Source organism: Scyliorhinus torazame, chromosome 17 (genome assembly GCF_047496885.1).
Source record: "Scyliorhinus torazame isolate Kashiwa2021f chromosome 17, sScyTor2.1, whole genome shotgun sequence".
Lineage (NCBI taxonomy): Eukaryota > Metazoa > Chordata > Chondrichthyes > Carcharhiniformes > Scyliorhinidae > Scyliorhinus > Scyliorhinus torazame.
In genome coordinates, this window is record NC_092723.1 from 79,374,996 (window position 1) to 79,395,358 (window position 20,363).

The window sequence follows — 20,363 nt, forward strand, 5'->3', positions numbered from 1 at the left end:
AGTGTGTGTGAGTGTGTTTGGGTGGGTGTGAGTGTGTGTGTTTGGGTGTGTGTGTTTGGGTGGGTGTGGGTGTGTGTGTGTGTTTGGGCGTGTGTGAGTGTGTGTGTGTGTTTGGGTGGGTTTGGGTTTGGGTGGGTGTGAGTGTGTGTGAGTGTGTTTGGGTGGGTGTGGGTGTGAGTGTGTGTGAGTGTGTTTGGGTGTGTGTGAGTGTGTGTGTTTGGGTGTGTGTGTGTGTGTGTGTTTGGGTGTGTGTGGGTGTGAGTGTGTGTGTGTGTTTGGGTGGGTGTGGGTGTGAGTGTGTTTGGGTGTGTGAGTGTGCGTGTGTGTTTGGGTGGGTTTGGGTGTGTGTGGGTGTGAGTGTCTTTGGGTGGGTGTGAGTGTGAGTGTGTTTGGGTGGGTGTGAATGTGTGTTTGGGTGTGTGTGTGTTTGGGAGTGCATGAGTGTGTGTGAGTGTGTTTGGGTGGGTGTGAGTGTGAGTGTGTTTGGGTGGGTGTGGATGTGTGTTTGGGTGTGTGTGTGTGTTTGGGAGTGTGTGAGTGTGTGTGAGTGTGTTTGGGTGGGTGTGTGTGTGTGTGTTTGGGTGGGTGTGGGTGTGTGTGTTTGGGTGGGTGTGGGTGTGAGTGTGTGTGAGTGTGTTTGGGCGTGTGTGTGAGTGTGTGTGTGTGTTTGGGTGGGCTTGGGTTGGTGTGGGTGTGAGTGTGTGTGAGTGTGTTTGGGTGGGTGTGAGTGTGTTTGGGTGTGTGTGAGTATGTGTGTTTGTGTGTGTGTGTGGGTGTGAGTGTGTGTGTGTGTGTGTTTGGGTGGGTGTGGGTGTGAGTGTGTTTGGGTGTGTGTGAGTGTGTGTTTGGGTGTGTGTGTTTGGGTGTGTGTGGGTGTGTGTGAGTGTGTTTGGATGGGTGTGGGTGTGTGTGTGTGTGGATGGGTGTGTGTGGGTTTGGGTGTGTGTGGGTGTGAGTTTGTTTGGGTGGGTGTGAGTGTGTTTGGGTGGGTGTGAATGTGTGTTTGGGTGTGTGTGTGTGTTTGGGAGTGTGTGAGTGTGTGTGAGTGTGTTTGGGTGGGTGTGTGTGTGAGTGTGTTTGGGAGTGTGTGAGTGTGTGTGAGTGTGTTTGGGTGGGTGTGGGTGTGAGTGTGTTTGGGTGGGTGTGAGTGTGTGTTTGGGTGTGTGTGTTTGGGTGGGTGTGAGTGTGTGAGAGTGTGTTTGGGTGGGTGTGGGTGTGTGTGTGTGTGGATGGTTGTGTGTGTGTTTGGGTGGGTGCGAGTGTGTGTTTGGGTGGGTGTGAGTGTGTGTTTGGGTGGGTGTGGGTGTGAGTGTGTTTGGGTGGGTGTGTGTGTGTTTGGGTGGGTGCGAGTGTGTGTTTGGGTGGGTGTGAGTGTGTGTGTGTGTGGATGGGTGTGTGTGTGTTTGGGTGTGTGTGTGTGTGTGTGTTTGGGTGTGTGTGGGTGTGTGTGTGTGTTTGGGTGGGTGTGGGTGTGAGTGTGTTTGGGTGGGTGTGAGTGTGTGTGAGTGTGTTTGGGTGTGTGTGGGTGTGTGTGTGTGTGGATGGGTGTGTGTGTGTTTGGGTGGGTGCGAGTGTGTGTTTGGGTGTGTGTGAGTGTGTGTGAGTGTGTTTGTGTGTGTGTGTGTGTGTTTGGGTGGGTGTGGGTGTGAGTGTGTTTGGGTGGGTGTGGGTGTGTTCGAGTGGGTGTGTGTGTGTGTTTGGGTGGGTGTGAGTGTGTGTGTGTGTGTTTGGGTGTGTGTGTGTGTGTGTGTGTGTGGATGGGTGTGTTTGGGTGTGTGTGAGTGTGTGTGTGTGTGTGTTTGGGTGGGTGTGAGTGTGTTTGGGTGTGTTTGGGTGTGTGTGGGTGTGTGTGTGTGTGGATGGGTGTGTGTGTGTTTGGGTGGGTGTGTGTGTGTTTGGGTGGGTGTGAGTGTGTGTGAGTGTGTTTGGGTGTGTGTGTGTGTGTTTGGGTGGGTGTGGGTGTGTGTTTGGGTTGGTGTGAGTGTGTGTGTGTGTGTTTGGGTGGGTGTGTGTGTGTTTGGGTGGGTGTGGGTGTGTGTTTGGGTGGGTGTGTGTGTGTGTTTGGGTGTGTGTGGGTGTGTGTGTGTGTGTGTTTGGGTGGGTGTGGGTGTGTGTGTGTGTGGATGGGTGTGTGTGTTTGGGTGTGTGTGTGTGTGTTTGGGTGGGTGTGGGTGTGTGTTTGGGTGGGTGTGAGTGTGTGTGTGTGTTTGGGTGGGTGTGGGTGTGTGTGTGTGTTTGGGTGGGTGTGGGTGTGTGTGTGTGTGGATGGGTGTGTGTGTGTTTGGGTGGGTGTGTGTGTGTTTGGGTGTGTGTGTGTGTGTGTGTTTGGGTGTGTGTGGGTGTGTGTGTGTGTTTGGGTGGGTGTGGGAGTGAGTGTGTTTGGGTGGGTGTGAGTGTGTGTGAGTGTGTTTGGGTGGGTGTGGGTGTGTGTGTGTGTGGATGTGTGTGTGTGTGTTTGGGTGGGTGCGAGTGTGTGTTTGGGTGTGTGTGAGTGTGTGTGAGTGTGTTTGTGTGTGTGTGTGTGTGTGTTTGGGTGGGTGTGGGTGTGAGTGTGTTTGGGTGGGTGTGGGTGTGTTCGAGTGGGTGTGTGTGTGTTTGGGTGGGTGTGAGTGTGTGTGTGTGTGTTTGGGTGTGTGTGTGTGTGTGTGTGTGTGGATGGGTGTGTTTGGGTGTGTGTGAGTGTGTGTGTGTGTGTTTGGGTGGGTGTGAGTGTGTTTGGGTGTGTTTGGGTGTGTGTGGGTGTGTGTGTGTGTGGATGGGTGTGTGTGTGTTTGGGTGGGTGTGTGTGTGTTTGGGTGGGTGTGAGTGTGTGTGAGTGTGTTTGGGTGTGTGTGTGTGTGTTTGGGTGGGTGTGGGTGTGTGTTTGGGTGGGTGTGAGTGTGTGTGTGTGTGTTTGGGTGGGTGTGTGTGTGTTTGGGTGGGTGTGGGTGTGTGTTTGGGTGGGTGTGAGTGTGTGTGTGTGTGTTTGGGTGTGTGTGTGTGTGTGTGTGTGTTTGGGTGGGTGTGGGTGTGTGTGTGTGTGGATGGGTGTGTGTGTGTTTGGGTGGGTGTGTGTGTGTTTGGGTGGGTGTGGGTGTGTGTTTGGGTGGGTGTGAGTGTGTGTGTGTTTGGGTGGGTGTGTGTGTGTGTTTGGGTGTGTGTGGGTGTGTGTGGGTGTGGATGGGTGTGTGTGTGTTTGGGTGGGTGTGTGTGTGTTTGGGTGGGTGTGGGTGTGTGTTTGGGTGGGTGTGAGTGTGTGTGTGTGTGTTTGGGTGGGTGTGGGTGTGTGTGTGTGTTTGGGTGGGTGTGTGTGTATTTGGGTGGGTGCGAGTGTGTGTTTGGGTGGGTATGAGTGTGTGTTTGGGTGGGTGTGAGTGTGTGTGAGTGTGTTTGGGTGGGTGTGGGTGTGTGTGTGTGTGGTTGGGTGTGTGTGTGTGTGTGTTTGGGTGGGTGTGTGTGTATTTGGGTGGGTGCGAGTGTGTGTTTGGGTGGGTGTGAGTGTGTTTGGGTGGGTGTGAGTGTGTGTGAGTGTGTTTGGGTGGGTGTGGGTGTGTGTGTGTGTGGATGGGTGTGTGTGTGTTTGGGTGGGTGCGAGTGTGTGTTTGGGTGTGTGTGAGTGTGTGTGAGTGTGTTTGTGTGTGTGTGTGTGTGTTTGGGTGGGTGTGGGTGTGTGTTTGGGTGGGTGTGAGTGTGTGTGTGTGTGTTTGGGTGGGTGTGTGTGTGTTTGGGTGGGTGTGGGTGTGTGTTTGGGTGGGTGTGAGTGTGTGTGTGTGTGTTTGGGTGTGTGTGTGTGTGTGTGTGTGTTTGGGTGGGTGTGGGTGTGTGTGTGTGTGGATGGGTGTGTGTGTGTTTGGGTGGGTGTGTGTGTGTTTGGGTGGGTGTGGGTGTGTGTTTGGGTGGGTGTGAGTGTGTGTGTGTTTGGGTGGGTGTGTGTGTGTGTTTGGGTGTGTGTGGGTGTGTGTGGGTGTGGATGGGTGTGTGTGTGTTTGGGTGGGTGTGTGTGTGTTTGGGTGGGTGTGGGTGTGTGTTTGGGTGGGTGTGAGTGTGTGTGTGTGTGTTTGGGTGGGTGTGGGTGTGTGTGTGTGTTTGGGTGGGTGTGTGTGTATTTGGGTGGGTGCGAGTGTGTGTTTGGGTGGGTATGAGTGTGTGTTTGGGTGGGTGTGAGTGTGTGTGAGTGTGTTTGGGTGGGTGTGGGTGTGTGTGTGTGTGGTTGGGTGTGTGTGTGTGTGTGTTTGGGTGGGTGTGTGTGTATTTGGGTGGGTGCGAGTGTGTGTTTGGGTGGGTGTGAGTGTGTTTGGGTGGGTGTGAGTGTGTGTGAGTGTGTTTGGGTGTGTGTGGGTGTGTGTGTGTGTGGATGGGTGTGTGTGTGTTTGGGTGGGTGCGAGTGTGTGTTTGGGTGTGTGTGAGTGTGTGTGAGTGTGTTTGTGTGTGTGTGTGTGTGTTTGGGTGGGTGTGGGTGTGAGTGTGTTTGGGTGGGTGTGGGTGTGTTCGAGTGGGTGTGTGTGTGTGTTTGGGTGGGTGTGAGTGTGTGTGTGTGTGTTTGGGTGTGTGTGTGTGTGTGTGTGTGTGTGGATGGGTGTGTTTGGGTGTGTGTGAGTGTGTGTGTGTGTGTGTTTGGGTGGGTGTGAGTGTGTTTGGGTGTGTTTGGGTGTGTGTGGGTGTGTGTGTGTGTGGATGGGTGTGTGTGTGTTTGGGTGGGTGTGTGTGTGTTTGGGTGGGTGTGAGTGTGTGTGAGTGTGTTTGGGTGTGTGTGTGTGTGTTTGGGTGGGTGTGGGTGTGTGTTTGGGTTGGTGTGAGTGTGTGTGTGTGTGTTTGGGTGGGTGTGTGTGTGTTTGGGTGGGTGTGGGTGTGTGTTTGGGTGGGTGTGTGTGTGTGTTTGGGTGTGTGTGGGTGTGTGTGAGTGTGTGTTTGGGTGGGTGTGGGTGTGTGTGTGTGTGGATGGGTGTGTGTGTTTGGGTGTGTGTGTGTGTGTTTGGGTGGGTGTGGGTGTGTGTTTGGGTGGGTGTGAGTGTGTGTGTGTGTTTGGGTGGGTGTGGGTGTGTGTGTGTGTTTGGGTGGGTGTGGGTGTGTGTGTGTGTGGATGGGTGTGTGTGTGTTTGGGTGGGTGTGTGTGTGTTTGGGTGTGTGTGTGTGTGTGTGTTTGGGTGTGTGTGGGTGTGTGTGTGTGTTTGGGTGGGTGTGGGAGTGAGTGTGTTTGGGTGGGTGTGAGTGTGTGTGAGTGTGTTTGGGTGGGTGTGGGTGTGTGTGTGTGTGGATGTGTGTGTGTGTGTTTGGGTGGGTGCGAGTGTGTGTTTGGGTGTGTGTGAGTGTGTGTGAGTGTGTTTGTGTGTGTGTGTGTGTGTGTTTGGGTGGGTGTGGGTGTGAGTGTGTTTGGGTGGGTGTGGGTGTGTTCGAGTGGGTGTGTGTGTGTTTGGGTGGGTGTGAGTGTGTGTGTGTGTGTTTGGGTGTGTGTGTGTGTGTGTGTGTGTGGATGGGTGTGTTTGGGTGTGTGTGAGTGTGTGTGTGTGTGTTTGGGTGGGTGTGAGTGTGTTTGGGTGTGTTTGGGTGTGTGTGGGTGTGTGTGTGTGTGGATGGGTGTGTGTGTGTTTGGGTGGGTGTGTGTGTGTTTGGGTGGGTGTGAGTGTGTGTGAGTGTGTTTGGGTGTGTGTGTGTGTGTTTGGGTGGGTGTGGGTGTGTGTTTGGGTGGGTGTGAGTGTGTGTGTGTGTGTTTGGGTGGGTGTGTGTGTGTTTGGGTGGGTGTGGGTGTGTGTTTGGGTGGGTGTGAGTGTGTGTGTGTGTGTTTGGGTGTGTGTGTGTGTGTGTGTGTGTTTGGGTGGGTGTGGGTGTGTGTGTGTGTGGATGGGTGTGTGTGTGTTTGGGTGGGTGTGTGTGTGTTTGGGTGGGTGTGGGTGTGTGTTTGGGTGGGTGTGAGTGTGTGTGTGTTTGGGTGGGTGTGTGTGTGTGTTTGGGTGTGTGTGGGTGTGTGTGGGTGTGGATGGGTGTGTGTGTGTTTGGGTGGGTGTGTGTGTGTTTGGGTGGGTGTGGGTGTGTGTGTGTGTGTTTGGGTGGGTGTGGGTGTGTGTGTGTGTTTGGGTGGGTGTGTGTGTATTTGGGTGGGTGCGAGTGTGTGTTTGGGTGGGTGTGGGTGTGTGTGTGTGTGGATGGGTGTGTGTGTGTTTGGGTGGGTGTGTGTGTGTTTGGGTGGGTGTGGGTGTGTGTTTGGGTGGGTGTGAGTGTGTGTGTGTTTGGGTGGGTGTGTGTGTGTGTTTGGGTGTGTGTGGGTGTGTGTGGGTGTGGATGGGTGTGTGTGTGTTTGGGTGGGTGTGTGTGTGTTTGGGTGGGTGTGGGTGTGTGTGTGTGTGTTTGGGTGGGTGTGGGTGTGTGTGTGTGTTTGGGTGGGTGTGTGTGTATTTGGGTGGGTGCGAGTGTGTGTTTGGGTGGGTATGAGTGTGTGTTTGGGTGGGTGTGGGTGTGTGTGTGTGTGGTTGGGTGTGTGTGTGTGTGTGTTTGGGTGGGTGTGTGTGTATTTGGGTGGGTGCGAGTGTGTGTTTGGGTGGGTGTGAGTGTGTTTGGGTGGGTGTGAGTGTGTGTGAGTGTGTTTGGGTGGGTGTGAGTGTGTGTGAGTGTGTTTGGGTGGGTGTGAGTGTGTGTGAGTGTGTTTGGGTGGGTGTGGGTGTGTGTGTGTGTGGTTGGGTGTGTGTGTGAATTTTACTCCTGTCTTTTGATTTTTCTTCATTCAGAATCTTCAGGAGAAGTTTGCCTTCAGTCGGGAGGAGGTTGAGGTGGTTTTCAATATACTCGATCTGGAGGGGAATGACCGTCTCACTCCTGAGGACCTGACAAAGGGCCTGGGTAAGTTCAAAATGTCATCTGTTTATAAACTGTCTTTAACTAGGCACAGAGAAAGAGCCTCATTCCAGCCAGCCTCAGGCAGCAGTGGGATGTTGGATGTGGGAGACACACAGACATGTCCGACAGCCCCAGGCTCCCTTGCTACTGGTCGGGAGTTAGACCCAATTGGAGCATGGCTGTTGGACACAATTTGCAACACTCTGGGGGCCTGCTGATCCTTTGAGCAGAGAGATCTCAGCTGAATGTGCTGAAGTGTTAAGCTCCTATTCAAGAAATTAACAAATCCCCACCCTGCTGAAATTGAATAAAGTTATTAATCCATTTAAGGTTTCTGCTTGGAACTGGGTTAAGCACAAACATTCCCTTCATGATGACAGCTGCTCGTAAATACCAGCACCACAGTAACCCTGCCCAGTAGGGGCCTTCCATCTTTGTAAACAGCCCACTCTCCCCATTCCATAACACACACCCCCTCAGACACAGCATTGGGGGTTGTGTGAGCAGGGGAGGGGAGTGTGAGCAGGGGAGGGGAGTGTGAGCAGGGGCGGGGAGTGAGAGCAGCGGAGGGGCGTGTGAGCAGGCGAGGGGAGTGTGAGCTGGCGAGGGGAGTGTGAGCAGGGGAGGGGAGTGTGAGCAGGGGCGGGGAGTGTGAGCAGAGGAGGGGAGTGTGAGCAGAGGAGGGGAGTGTGAGCAGGGGCAGGGAGTGTGAGCAGGGGAGGGGAGTGTGAGCAGGGGAGGGGAGTGTGAGCGGGGGGGAGGGTCGTGTGAGCGGGGGGAGGGTCGTGTGAGCGGGGGGAGGGTCGTGTGAGCGGGGGGAGGGGAGTGCGAGTGGGGGGAGGGGAGTGCGAGCGGGGGGAGGGGAGTGCGAGCGGGGGGAGGGGAGTGCGAGCGGGGGGAGGGGAGTGCGAGCGGGGGGAGGGGAGTGCGAGCGGGGGGAGGGGAGTGCGAGCGGGGGGAGGGGAGTGCGAGCGGGGGGAGGGGAGTGCGAGCGGGGGGAGGGGAGTGCGAGCGGGGGGAGGGGAGTGCGAGGTGGGGGAAGGGGAGTGCGAGGTGGGGGAAGGGGAGTGCGAGGTGGGGGAAGGGGAGTGCGAGGTGGGGGAAGGGGAGTGCGAGGTGGGGGAAGGGGAGTGCGAGGTGGGGGAAGGGGAGTGCGAGGTGGGGGAAGGGGAGTGCGAGCTGGGGGAAGGGGAGTGCGAGCTGGGGGAAGGGGAGTGCGAGCTGGGGGAAGGGGAGTGCGAGCTGGGGGAAGGGGAGTGCGAGCGGGGGGAGGGGAGTGCGAGCGGGGGAAGGGGAGTGCGAGCGGGGGAAGGGGCGTGCGAGCGGGGGAAGGGGCGTGCGAGCGGGGGAAGGGGCGTGCGAGCGGGGGAAGGGGAGTGCGAGCGGGGGAAGGGGAGTGCGAGCGGGGGAAGGGGTGTGCGAGCGGGGGAAGGGTGTGCGAGCGGGGGAAGGTGAGTGCGAGTCAGGGAAGGGGAGTGCGAGCGGGGAAAGGGGAGTGCGAGCGGGGAAAGGGGAGTGCGAGCGGGGGAAGGGGAGTGCGACCGGGGGAAGGGGAGTGCGAGCGGGGGAAGGGGAGTGCGAACAGGATAAGAGGAGTGCGAGCGGGGGAAGGGGAGTGTGAGCAGGGGAAGGGGAGTGTGAGCGGGGGAAGGGTAGTGTGAACAGAAGAGAGGGGTCTGGGTTAAAAGTTAAAAAGAGGGGCAGCAGGTTGGCGCAGTGGGTTAGCGCTGCTGCCTCAAGGCACTAGGTCCAAGTTTCGATCCGGGCTCTGGGTCACTGTCCGTGTGGAGTTTGCACATTCTTCTCGTGTTTGCGTGGGTTTCACCCCCACAACACAAAGATGTGCAGGGTAGGTGTATTGGCCACACTAAATTGCCCCTTAATTGGGAAAAATTAATTGGGTACTCAATTTATTTTTCCATTAAGTTATAAAGGGGGGTGGGGCAGGCGCCGGCTAGATTGGGGGGTAGGTTTTTTGGGGGGTGTAAGGATGTTTTGGCTGTGTTGTAGTTGCCGTTGTGGTGTTCTTTGTGATTCTGTTGTCAGGATGGAAGGCGTAGTGTTCACAAAGACACTTAAAGCTAAATTCATCAACAAAGCTAATTTTATTTACACTACTTAAATTATGTTCGACACTTATTCCTATGGTAAACAATGGATTATATTAAACGCCATTCAACTAACACTATTTCTATATTCTAACTGTAACTATTCTATCCTCTCTACATCTCCTTATGCACATCACTCCAGTCTCCTCTCCTCTAATCCACTCTCTCCCAGAAGCCGAAGAGTCAGTGTCTTTTATAGTACTGCCTCTAGCTCCATCCAGTGGCCAATTAAGACATGACATTAACTCTTTACACACTGAACATTTCTCTAATGTCACAGCCGTGGCTGTTTTTTGTTTTCCTTCTTGTTATGTATATATTTTAAAACGGCTCTGTGAGGGCCATGAAGAATCCAGTTGGGGTTGTGGAGCCAAAAAGAAAGTAACTTTAGTTCCAATAATATATACACAGCAGCAGTAACTCATAAATGCTTCCTGTTCTGGCAGGTACGACACTGGCCAGCTTTATTTATACAGGTGCAGCAGCTAATGATTTCCCCACCGCTGCTCATTGGGGGAGCTCATACTCCTCAAGACACATGGGATAACCAATGGTCCCCAGCCATTCAGGCAGGTTATAACAGCCTCCAATAAAATGTTATTCTAAAAAGGGGGGAGGGGACTGCAAGCGGGGGAGGGTACGGGCTAGCGGGAGAGGGGACGGGCTAGCGGGAGAGGGGACGGGGACGGGGAGCGGGGGAGGGGATGGGGAGCGGGGGAGGGGACGGGGAGCGGGGGAGGGGATGGGGAGCGGGGGACGGGGAGCGGGGGAGGGGACGGGGAGTGGGGGAGGGGACGGGGAGCGGGGGAGGGGACTGCGAGCGGGGGAGGGGACTGCGGGCAGAGGAGGGGACTGCGAGCGGGGGAGGAGACTGCAAGCATGGGAGGTGATAGCGAGCTGGGACGGGGGAGGGGATAGCGAGCGGGGAGGGGACAGTGAATGAGAGAGGGAATAGTGAATGGGGGAGGGGATAATGAGCAGGCGAGAGGGCAGTAAATGGAAGAGGAGGGACTTGAGGGGGGGGGGGAGGAACGCAGTATGGCTCAGGCAGGAGGAAGTGGGATTTGGAAAGTGGGCAGTTTAATGAACATTCAGCTATGGAGTTTTAAGGGATGGATAAATGAAAACCATTTTGAATGTGATCTATCTAGATTGTCATGGGAGCTCTTGAATCCGTCCTCAACTTCCTCAGGGAGGTCAGTGGGACGGGAATAATTCCTGGCCAGTCTATCAGCTCTGTCTCTGATTGGCCCAGCTCTGAGCCTGTACGTCATTCTGAGGCTTTCTACTGGTTCCTCCTGATTGGATATTTGGACTGAATCATTTGGTGCCAAGTCCTCAAGCCTTTGGGCTGATCCTAGAAGACTGTTCCCTCATTGGTCTAAATGGAACTGTCTGATGTTAGCTGTTTGAACTAATCAATGACTACCTGTGCTGCAATCTCCAGTTCACTTTCTAACTGAGCAGAACCAGGCGGACGGTGAGCCACTTTCTCAGAATGTTCCAGAATCTCTGTATCAGTCCCAAAGCATACAGCATCAAGTTGAGGTGGAAGACGAGGAAAAACAGCACTTTGCGGCACTGATGGAGAGATTGGGAGCCAACACCATCTTACAAGAGTAAGTGGCTAATTTAATGGTGACGCAGCCGACTGTCAGGAACGATCAGCACCTGTGTTATTAGGAGAGAAGATACAATGGGTTCAACTGCAGGACTTACATAGAATTCCTACTTTGCAGAAGGGAGCCATTCAGCCCATCAAGTCTGTATCGACCTTCTGAAACACCCAAGCCCACCCCCCTGCCCTATCCCCATAAGCCCTTGACATAACCCGCCCATCTTTGGACACTAAGGGGAAATTTAACATAGCCAGTCCACCTAACCTGCACATCTTTGGATTGTGGGAGGAAACCGGAGCACCCGGAGGAAACCCACGCAGACACGGGGAGAATGTGCAGACTCCGCACAGTCACCCGAGGCTGGAATTGAACCTGGGACCCTGGCACTGCGAGGCAGCAGTGCCATTCACAGTGTCCCTGTGCCACCCACAGCCTCTGGGTTTAACAGCCACAAGGTGTCAGTAATAACCCTGAGGATCGTTTTCTTCCATCAACATTACCATGATCTTCACCATGTCCGGGTCCTGGAGGCATATCCCTGAATTAACCCCAGTCGGACTGGAGATCATACCTCCCAGATCGGAGATCATACCACTGGATCGGGGATCTTACCCCTTGATGTTGGCATCCAAATTGGCCACCAGGCCAATTGCGCCAACCGGTCCCCATAAGGATTCTGAGTTGCTGTGGAAGCATGCACTTTTCTATGCATGTTGTAGCCTGGAGCTATGGATAGTGGTGATAGAGGCATGCTTTTTCTGTGATTTAGAAATATTGAAAGTTGATACTCAATCTGTATGACTGTGTAATAAGAGTGTTACAGTGGGTAATGTATCAGAGTGTTAAAGTGAAGGATGTGGGATATATCAATGTTAGAGTGAGGGGTGAGGGATATATCAATTTTGAGTGAGGGTGTGGGATATATCAGTGTTACAGTGAGGGGTATGAGATATATCAATGTTAAAAGTGAGGGGTGTGGGATATATCAGAGTGTTACTGTGAGGGGTGTGGGATATATCAATGTTCCATTGAGAGGTGTGTGATATACCAATATTATAGTGAGGGATGTAAGATATATCAATGTTACTGTGAGGCGTGTGGGATATATCAATGTTAGAGTGAGGGATGTGGGATATATCTTAGTGTTACAGTGAGAGGTGTGGGACATATCAATGTTAAGAGTGAGGGGTGTGGGATATATCAGAGTGTTACAGAGAGAGATATGGGATATATCAATGTTAGAGGGGGAGGTGTGGGATATATCAGAGTGTTACAGAGAGGGATGTGGGATATATCAATGTTAAGAGTGAGGGGTGTGGGATATATCAGAGTGTTATAGAGAGAGATATGGGATATATCAATGTTAGAGGGGGAGGTGTGGGATATATCAGAGTGTTACAGTGAGGGGTATGGGATATACCAATATTACAGTGAGGGATGTACGATATATCAATGTTACAGTGAGGATTGTGGGATATATCAGAGTGTTATAGAGAGGGATGTGGGAAAGATCAATGTTAAGAGTGAGGGGTGTGGGATATATCAGAGTGTTAAAGAGAGGGATGAGGGAAATATCAATGTTAGAGGGGGAGGTGTGGGATATATCAGAGTGTTACAGAGAGGGATGTGTGATATATCAATGTTACAGTGAGGGGTGTGGGATATATCAATTTTACAGTGAGGATTGTGGGATATATCAGTATTACAGTGAGGGGTTTGGGATATATCAATGTTAGAGTGAGGGGTGAGGGATATATCTATTTTGAGTGAGGGATGTGATTTATATCAGTTTTACAGTGAGGGGTGTGGGATATATCAATGTTACAGTGGGGGCTGTGGGATATATTGCATTACAGTGAGGGGTGTGGGGTATATCAATGTTACAATGTTTTACGGGCAGCAAGGTAGCACAAGTGCCAGCGTCCCAGGTTCGATTCCGGCTTGGGTCACTGTCTGTGCGGAGTCTGCACGTTCTCCGCGTGTCTGCGTGGGTTTCCTCCGGGTGCTCCGGTTTCCTCCCACATTTCAAAGACGTGCAGATTAGTTGGATTGGCCATGATAAATTGCCCTTCATGACCAAAAAGGTTAGGGGGCTATTGGGTTACAGGGATAGCGTGGAAGTGAGGGCTTAAGTCAGCCGGTGCAGACTCGATGGGCTGAATGGCCTCCTTCTGCACTGTATGTTCTATGTTCGATGTTCTATGTACAGTGAGCAGTGTGGGTTATATCAGAGTGTTACAGCGAGGGGTGTGGGAAATATCAATGTTACAGTGAGTGTTGTGGGATGTATCAGAGTGTTACAATGAGGGGTATGGGTTATATCAATGTTACAGGGAGGGGGTGTGGGTTAGATCAGAATTTTACAGTGAGGGGTGTGGGAAATATCAATGTTACAGGGAGGGTGTGTGGGTCAGATCAGAGTGTTACAGTGAGGGGTGTGGGAAATATCAATGTTACAGTGAGTGTTGTGGGATGTATCAGAGTGTTACAGTGAGGGGTAGGGGTTATATCAATGTTACAGGGAGGGTGTGTGGGTCAGATCAGAGTGTTACAGTGAGGGATGTGGGTTATATCAATGTTACAGTGAGGGGTTTGGGATATATCAATGTTGGAGTGAGGGATATATCAATTTTGAGTGAGGGGTGTGGGACATATCAGTGTTACAGAGAGTGATGTGGGATACACCGATATTAGAGTGAGGGATGTGAGATATATCAGAGTTTTACAGTGATGGGTGTGGGAAATATCAATGTTACAGGGAGGGTGTGTGGGTTATATCAGAGTGTTACAGTGAGGGGTGTGGGAAATATCAATGTTACAGTGAGTGTTGTGGGATGTATCAGAGTGTTACAATGAGGGGTATGGGTTATATCAATGTTACAGGGAGGGGGTGTGGGTTAGATCAGAATTTTACAGTGAGGGGTGTGGGAAATATCAATGTTACAGGGAGGGTGTGTGGGTCAGATCAGAGTGTTACAGTGAGGGGTATGGGAAATATCAATGTTACAGTGAGTGTTGTGGGATGAATCAGAGTGTTACAATGAGGGGTATGGGTTATATCAATGTTACAGGGAGGGTGTGTGGGTCAGATCAGAGTGTTACAGTGAGGGGTGTGGGAAATATCAATGTTACAGTGAGTGTTGTGGGATGTATCAGAGTGTTACAGTGAGGGGTATGGGTTATATCAATGTTACAGGGAGGGTGTGTGGGTTAGATCAGAGTGTTACAGTGAGGGGTGTGGGAAATATCAATGTTACAGTGAGTGTTGTGGGATGTATCAGAGTATTACAATGAGGGGTATGGGTTATATCAATGTTACAGGGAGTGGGTGTGGGTTAGATCAGAATTTTACAGTGAGGGGTGTGGGAAATATCAATGTTACAGGGAGGGTGTGTGGGTCAGATCAGAGTGTTACAGTGAGGGGTGTGGGAAATAATCAATGTTACAGTGAGTGTTGTGGGATGTATCAGAGTGTTACAATGAGGGGTATGGGTTATATCAATGTTACAGGGAGGGGGTGTGGGTTAGATCAGAGTGTTACAGTGAGGATGTGGGATATATTGGAGCGTTCAAGTCGGGGCGGGTGACATATTAGAGTTTTACAATATTTGGTGGGAAATATCAATGTTACAGTGAGGGGTGTGGGGCATACCAGAGTGTTTCAATGAGGGGTGTGGGTTCTATCAGTGTTACTGTGAGGAGTTTGGGCTATTTCAATGTTACTGTGAGGGGTCGGGGATATATCAGAGTGTTACAGTGAGGGGTCTGGGATATATCATTGTTACAGTGAGGGGTCTGGGATATATCAATGTTACAGTGAGGGATGTGGGATATATCAATGTTACAGTGAAGGTGTGGGATATAACAAGGCTACTGTGAGGGGTGTGGGTTATTCCAATGTTACAGGGAAGGATGTATGATATATCAATGTTACAGTGAGGGATGTATGATATATCAATGTTACATTGAGGGATGTGGGATATATCAATGTTACAGTGAGGGGTGTATGATATATCAATGTTACATTGAGGGATGTATGATATATCAATGTTACAGTGAGAGATGTGGGATATATCATAGTGTTCCAGTGAGCGGTGTGGGTTATATCAGAGTGTTACAGTGAGGGTTGTGGGATATACCAATATTACATTGAGGGATGTACGATATATCAATGTTACAGTGAAGGGTGTGGGATGTACCAGAGTGTTACAATGAGAGGCCAAAAATAAAATGCTGGAAAATCTCAGCAGGTCTGGCAGCATCTGTAGGGAAAGAAAAGAGCGAACGTTTCGAGTCCGATGACTCTTTGTCAAAGTTTATTTTGTTACAGTGAGGGGTGTGGGATATATCAATGTTACAGTGAGGGGTGTGGGATATATCAATGTTACAGTGAAGGGTGTGGGATATATTGGAGTGTTACAATGAGAGGTGTGGGATATACCAATGTTACAGTGAGGGGTGCGGGATAAATTGTTACCACCCTGGACAAGTGCGCGGTCAATTTCAGCCCCAATCGTCCAGGAGTCGCAACACAAGTGAATTAGCCAATAGACAGTGAGGGGTGTGGGGTATATCAGAGTGTTACAGTGAGGGGTGTGGGGTATATCAGAGTGTTACAGTGAGGGGTGTGTGGTATATCAGAGTGTTACAGTGAGGGGTGTGGGGTATATCAGAGTGTTACAGTGAGGGGTGTGGGGTATATCAGAGTGTTACAGTGAGGGGTGTGGGGTATATCAGAGTGTTACAGTGAGGAGTGTGGGATATATCAGAATGTTACAGTGAGGAATGTGGGATATATCAGGATGTTATAGTGAGGGGTGTGGGATATATCTGAGTGTTACAGTGAGGGGTGTGTGGTATATCAGAGTGTTACAGTGAGGGGTGTGGGGTATATCAGAGTGTTACAGTGAGGGGTGTGTGGTATATCAGAGTGTTACAGTGAGGGGTGTGGGGTATATCAGAGTGTTACAGTGAGGGGTGTGGGGTATATCAGAGTGTTACAGTGAGGGGTGTGTGGTATATCAGAGTGTTACAGTGAGGAGTGTGGGATATATCAGAATGTTACAGTGAGGGATGTGGGATCTATCAGAATGTTATAGTGAGGGGTGTGGGATATATCAGAGTGTTACAGTGAGGGGTGTGGGGTATATCAGAGTGTTACAGTGAGGGGTGTGGGGTATATCAGAATGTTACAGTGAGGGATGTGGGATCTATCAGAATGTTATAGTGAGGGGTGTGGGATATATCAGAGTGTTACAGTGAGGAGTGTGGGATATATCAGAATGTTACAGTGACGGATGTGGGATCTATCAGAATGTTATAGTGAGGGGTGTGGGATATATCAGAGTGTTACAGTGAGGGGTGTGGGGTATATCAGAGTGTTACAGTGAGGGGTGTGGGATATATCAGAGTGTTACAGTGAGGGGTGTGGGGTATATCAGAGTGTTACAGTGAGGGGTGTGTGGTATATCAGAGTGTTACAGTGAGGGGTGTGTGGTATATCAGAGTGTTACAGTGAGGGGTGTGGGGTATATCAGAGTGTTACAGTGAGGGGTGTGGGGTATATCAGAGCGTTACAGTGAGGGGTGTGTGGTATATCAGAGTGTTACAGTGAGGAGTGTGGGATATATCAGAATGTTACAGTGAGGGATGTGGGATCTATCAGAATGTTATAGTGAGGGGTGTGGGATATATCAGAGTGTTACAGTGAGGGGTGTGGGGTATATCAGAGTGTTACAGTGAGGGGTGTGTGGTATATCAGAGTGTTACAGTGAGGAGTGTGGGATATATCAGAATGTTACAGTGAGGGATGTGGGATCTATCAGAATGTTATAGTGAGGGGTGTGGGATATATCAGAGTGTTACAATGAGGGGTGTGTGGTATATCAGAGTGTTACAGTGAGGAGTGTGGGATATATCAGAATGTTACAGTGAGGGATGTGGGATCTATCAGAATGTTATAGTGAGGGGTATGGGGTATATCAGAGTGTTACAGTGAGGGGTGTGTGGTATATCAGAGTGTTACAGTGAGGGGTATGGGGTATATCAGAGTGTTATAGTTAGGGGTGTGGGATATATCAGAGTGTTACAGTGAGGAGTGTGGGATATATCAGAATGTTACAGTGAGGGATGTGGGATCTATAAGAATGATATAGTGAGGGGTGTGGGGTATATCAGAGTGTTACAGTGAGGGGTGTGGGGTATATCAGAGTGTTACAGTGAGGGGTGTGTGGTATATCAGAGTGTTACAGTGAGGAGTGTGGGATATATCAGAATGTTACAGTGAGGGATGTGGGATCTATCAGAATGCTATAGTGAGGGGTGTGGGATATATCAGAGTGTTACAGTGAGGGGTGTGTGGTATATCAGAGTGTTACAGTGAGGAGTGTGGGATATATCAGAATGTTACAGTGAGGGATGTGGGATCTATCAGAATGTTATAGTGAGGGGTATGGGGTATATCAGTTTAAGTGAGGGATGTGTTATGTGTCAGAGTTGTACAGTGAAGTGTGCGGGAGAGATCAGAGTTTGACAGTGAGAGGTGTGGGATATGTCATGTAGGAGCGTTTTCAGTGACTGAGTATTGAGCTGGTTTTTAAGTGGGGATCCTTCCACTTAGTTACGGCTCAGCTAAATAGAAAGACCCGCGGAGTCAGCAACTCTGGTTAAGACGGCTTTATTTTCCAAGAGTGGTCAACGTACAAGGGAGAGTGATTTATATAAATGCCAAAACCACTCTGCTTTACATTGCTTTAGGTTCAACAGTTCTACAATTTCCCAAAATCAGTAGTTCATCCCAGTTGGACTTGATCCAATCCTTGTAGCTGTCGATTTTACCTTGACCAATGAATTTTACTTTCGGAAACATGATAACTGCGTGACCAGCTCATGATTTAACTCCATCCAGTTCCCTGGCCATCTGTTGTTTTTCAGGACCCATACATCCGCTGTCTTTTCTCTGCCTGACTCCCATTTTTCTGGTCTCAGAGTGGTTCCTGCCTGTACCATGGTCTGAGCAGCTGGAGCTGCTGATAAGAATTGCTTATTCAGCTGGCTGTGTTATAGCTTACCACATTATTTCTGTCTTATTCTGTCTGTCTTGGGAATGTGGTCAAGTTAGCTAGCTTAAATATCATCATACATTGCGGTCACTACTATTAGCAAGAGTTTAAAGACTTGTTACTGCTATGTAATAAGAATACATGTTTAATGTCTAATAATGATTACTCGGTGTACTTTCTATGATTATTTTAATCCTCAATGAACTAACTTTTGTAGAATTATTCCAGTATTATCCTAACTATCCAGTTTTAAGGGGTCTCATCTCACGACCACCCACCCCTTCATTTCAGAGTTTTACAGTGAGAGGTGTGGGATATATCAAAGTTTCACTGTGAGGGATGTGGGATATATTAGATTGTTGCGATGAGGGGTGTAGGGTATATCAGAATGTTACAGTGAGGGGTGTGGAGTATCGATTACAGTCAGGGAATTTCTTGGTCAGTTGCTAATTATTTGCTCCTTCTATCTTTCCTTCTTGGTCTCTCTCAGTAACTTGGAGATATGGAAACTCTGGGTCCAACTCCGACGCAATGAGCCCAACCTGCTCGGTAACCTGGAGGATTTCCTGTCCAAAGTCACTTTTCAGATGCAGGAGGCTCAGATTGAGAAGGAGGATTTGGAACGCAGGCTGAAAAAGTGAGTAATACCATCCCAACAATCTGAGGTGACCACTCCAATATCTTCCCCCTGTCTAAACGCCTGAACAGCTTATTTGAATACTAACTGCAGATGTTGGAGAAGTCTACACAGGTCACTAAAATATTTCTCTCCAAAGAGTAATCTCGAACTCTAAAAGTTCTGGAATGTAAAGGATCGGAAATGATGCTTCCATAGTTGTAAGAGATCTACATGCGGAATTAGTGAGGAACTTGTGACACGAGTCGTTTATTGCCTCTATTTGATTACAATTGAGAGGCACTTAAATCTTATTCTCTAATAAGTCCAGCTACCAAAAAGGACTTAAAGAGAAGCAAATTTTACACAATTTAACTTGTAAAATAATACAGAAATGGTTTCTTGCTTACGGCACAACAGCTTGCGTTTACTCAAAGAGTTAGAGTGGAAAAGTGAAAAATAGAGATAGCGAATAGTTTAGATCAAAGTATAGAATGATCCGGAATAAGATGGCCGTACGGACATTCATGGTTATACAAAGAACAAAGAACAAAGAAAATTACAGCACAGGCCCTCCCAGCCTGCGCTGATCCAGATCCTTTATCTAAACCTGTCACCTATTTTCCAAGGATCTACTTCCCCCTGTTTCCCACCCGTTCATATATCTGTCTAGATGCATCTTAAATGATGCTATTGTGTCCGCCTCTACCACCTCCGCTGGCAAAGCGTTCCAGGCACCCACCACCCTATGCATAAAAAACTTTCCACGCACATCTCCCTTAAACTTTCCCCCTCTCACCTTGAAATCGTGCCCCCTTGTAATTGACATCCCCACTCTTGGAAAAGGCTTGTTGCTATCCACCCTGTCCATACCTCTCATAATTTTGTAGACCTCAATCAGGTCCCCCCTCAACCTCCGTCTTTCCAACGAAAACAATCCTAATCTACTCAACCTTTCTTCATAGCTAGCACCCTCCATACCAGGCAACATCCTGGTGAACCTCCTCTGCACCCTCTCTAAAGCATCCACATCCTTCTGGTAATGTGGCGACCAGAAGTGCACGCAGTATTCCAAATGTGGCCTAATCAAAGGCCTATACAACTGTAACATGACCTGCCGACTCTTGTACTCAATACCCCGTCTGATGAAGGCAAGCATGCCGTATGCCTTCTTGACCACTCTATCGACCTGCGTTGCCACCTTCAGGGTACAATGGACCTGAACTCCCCGATCTTTCTGTACATCAATTTTCCCCAAGACTCTTCCATTGACCGTATAGTCAGCTCTTGAATTAGATCTTCCAAAATGCATCACCTCGCATTTGCCTGGATTGAACTCCATCTGCCATTTCTCTGCCCAACTCTCCAATCTATTTATATTTTGCTGTATTTTCTGACAGTCCTCCTCGCTATCTGCAACTCCACCAATCTTAGTATCATCTGCAAACTTGCTAATCAGACCAGCTATACCTTCGTCCAGGTCATTTTTGTATCTCACAAACAACAGTGGTCCGAGCACGGATCCCTGTGGAACACCACTAGTCACCTTTCTCCATTTTGAGACACTCCCTTCCACCAGTACTCTCTATCTCTTGTTGCCCAGCCAGTTCTTTATCCATCTGGCTAGTACACCCTGAACCCCATACGACTTCACTTTTTCCATCAACCTGCCATGGGAAACTTTATCAAATGCCTTACTGAAGTCCATGTATATGACATCTACAGCCCTTCCATCATCAATTAATGTTGTCACTTCCTCAAAGAATTCTATTAGGTTTGTAAGACATGACCTTCCCTGCACAAAACCATGCTGCCTATCACTGATAAGTCTATTTTCTTCCAAATGTGAATAGATCCTATCCCTCAGTATCTTCTCCAGCAGTTTGCTACCCTTCTTAAACAAAGGGACAACGTTAGCAATTCTCCAGTCCTCCGGGACCTCACCCGTGCTCAAGGATGCTGCAAAGATATCTGTTAAGGCCCCAGCTATTTCTTCCCTCGCTTCCCTCAGTAACCTGGGATAGATACCATCTGGACCTGGGGACTTTTCCGCCTTAATGCCTTTTAGAATATCCAAAACTTCCCCCTTCCTTATGCCGACTTCACCTAGAGTATTTAAACATCCCTCCGTAGTCTCAACATCCGTCATGTC

The 20,363-nt window shown here is 49.9% G+C and overlaps 1 protein-coding gene across 1 annotated transcript in view; it reads left to right on the forward strand.

Annotated features, from left to right (window-relative positions):
- The window catches only part of LOC140393968 (uncharacterized), a 505,220-nt gene that overhangs the window by 83,457 nt on the left and 401,400 nt on the right, over positions 1 to 20,363 (forward strand). The window contains exons 3-5 of the mRNA XM_072480674.1: positions 6,699 to 6,810; positions 10,363 to 10,534; positions 18,086 to 18,232. Of these exons, the coding sequence (XP_072336775.1) occupies positions 6,699 to 6,810; positions 10,363 to 10,534; positions 18,086 to 18,232 (431 nt within the window). The remainder of the gene's footprint in view (positions 1 to 6,698; positions 6,811 to 10,362; positions 10,535 to 18,085; positions 18,233 to 20,363) is intronic.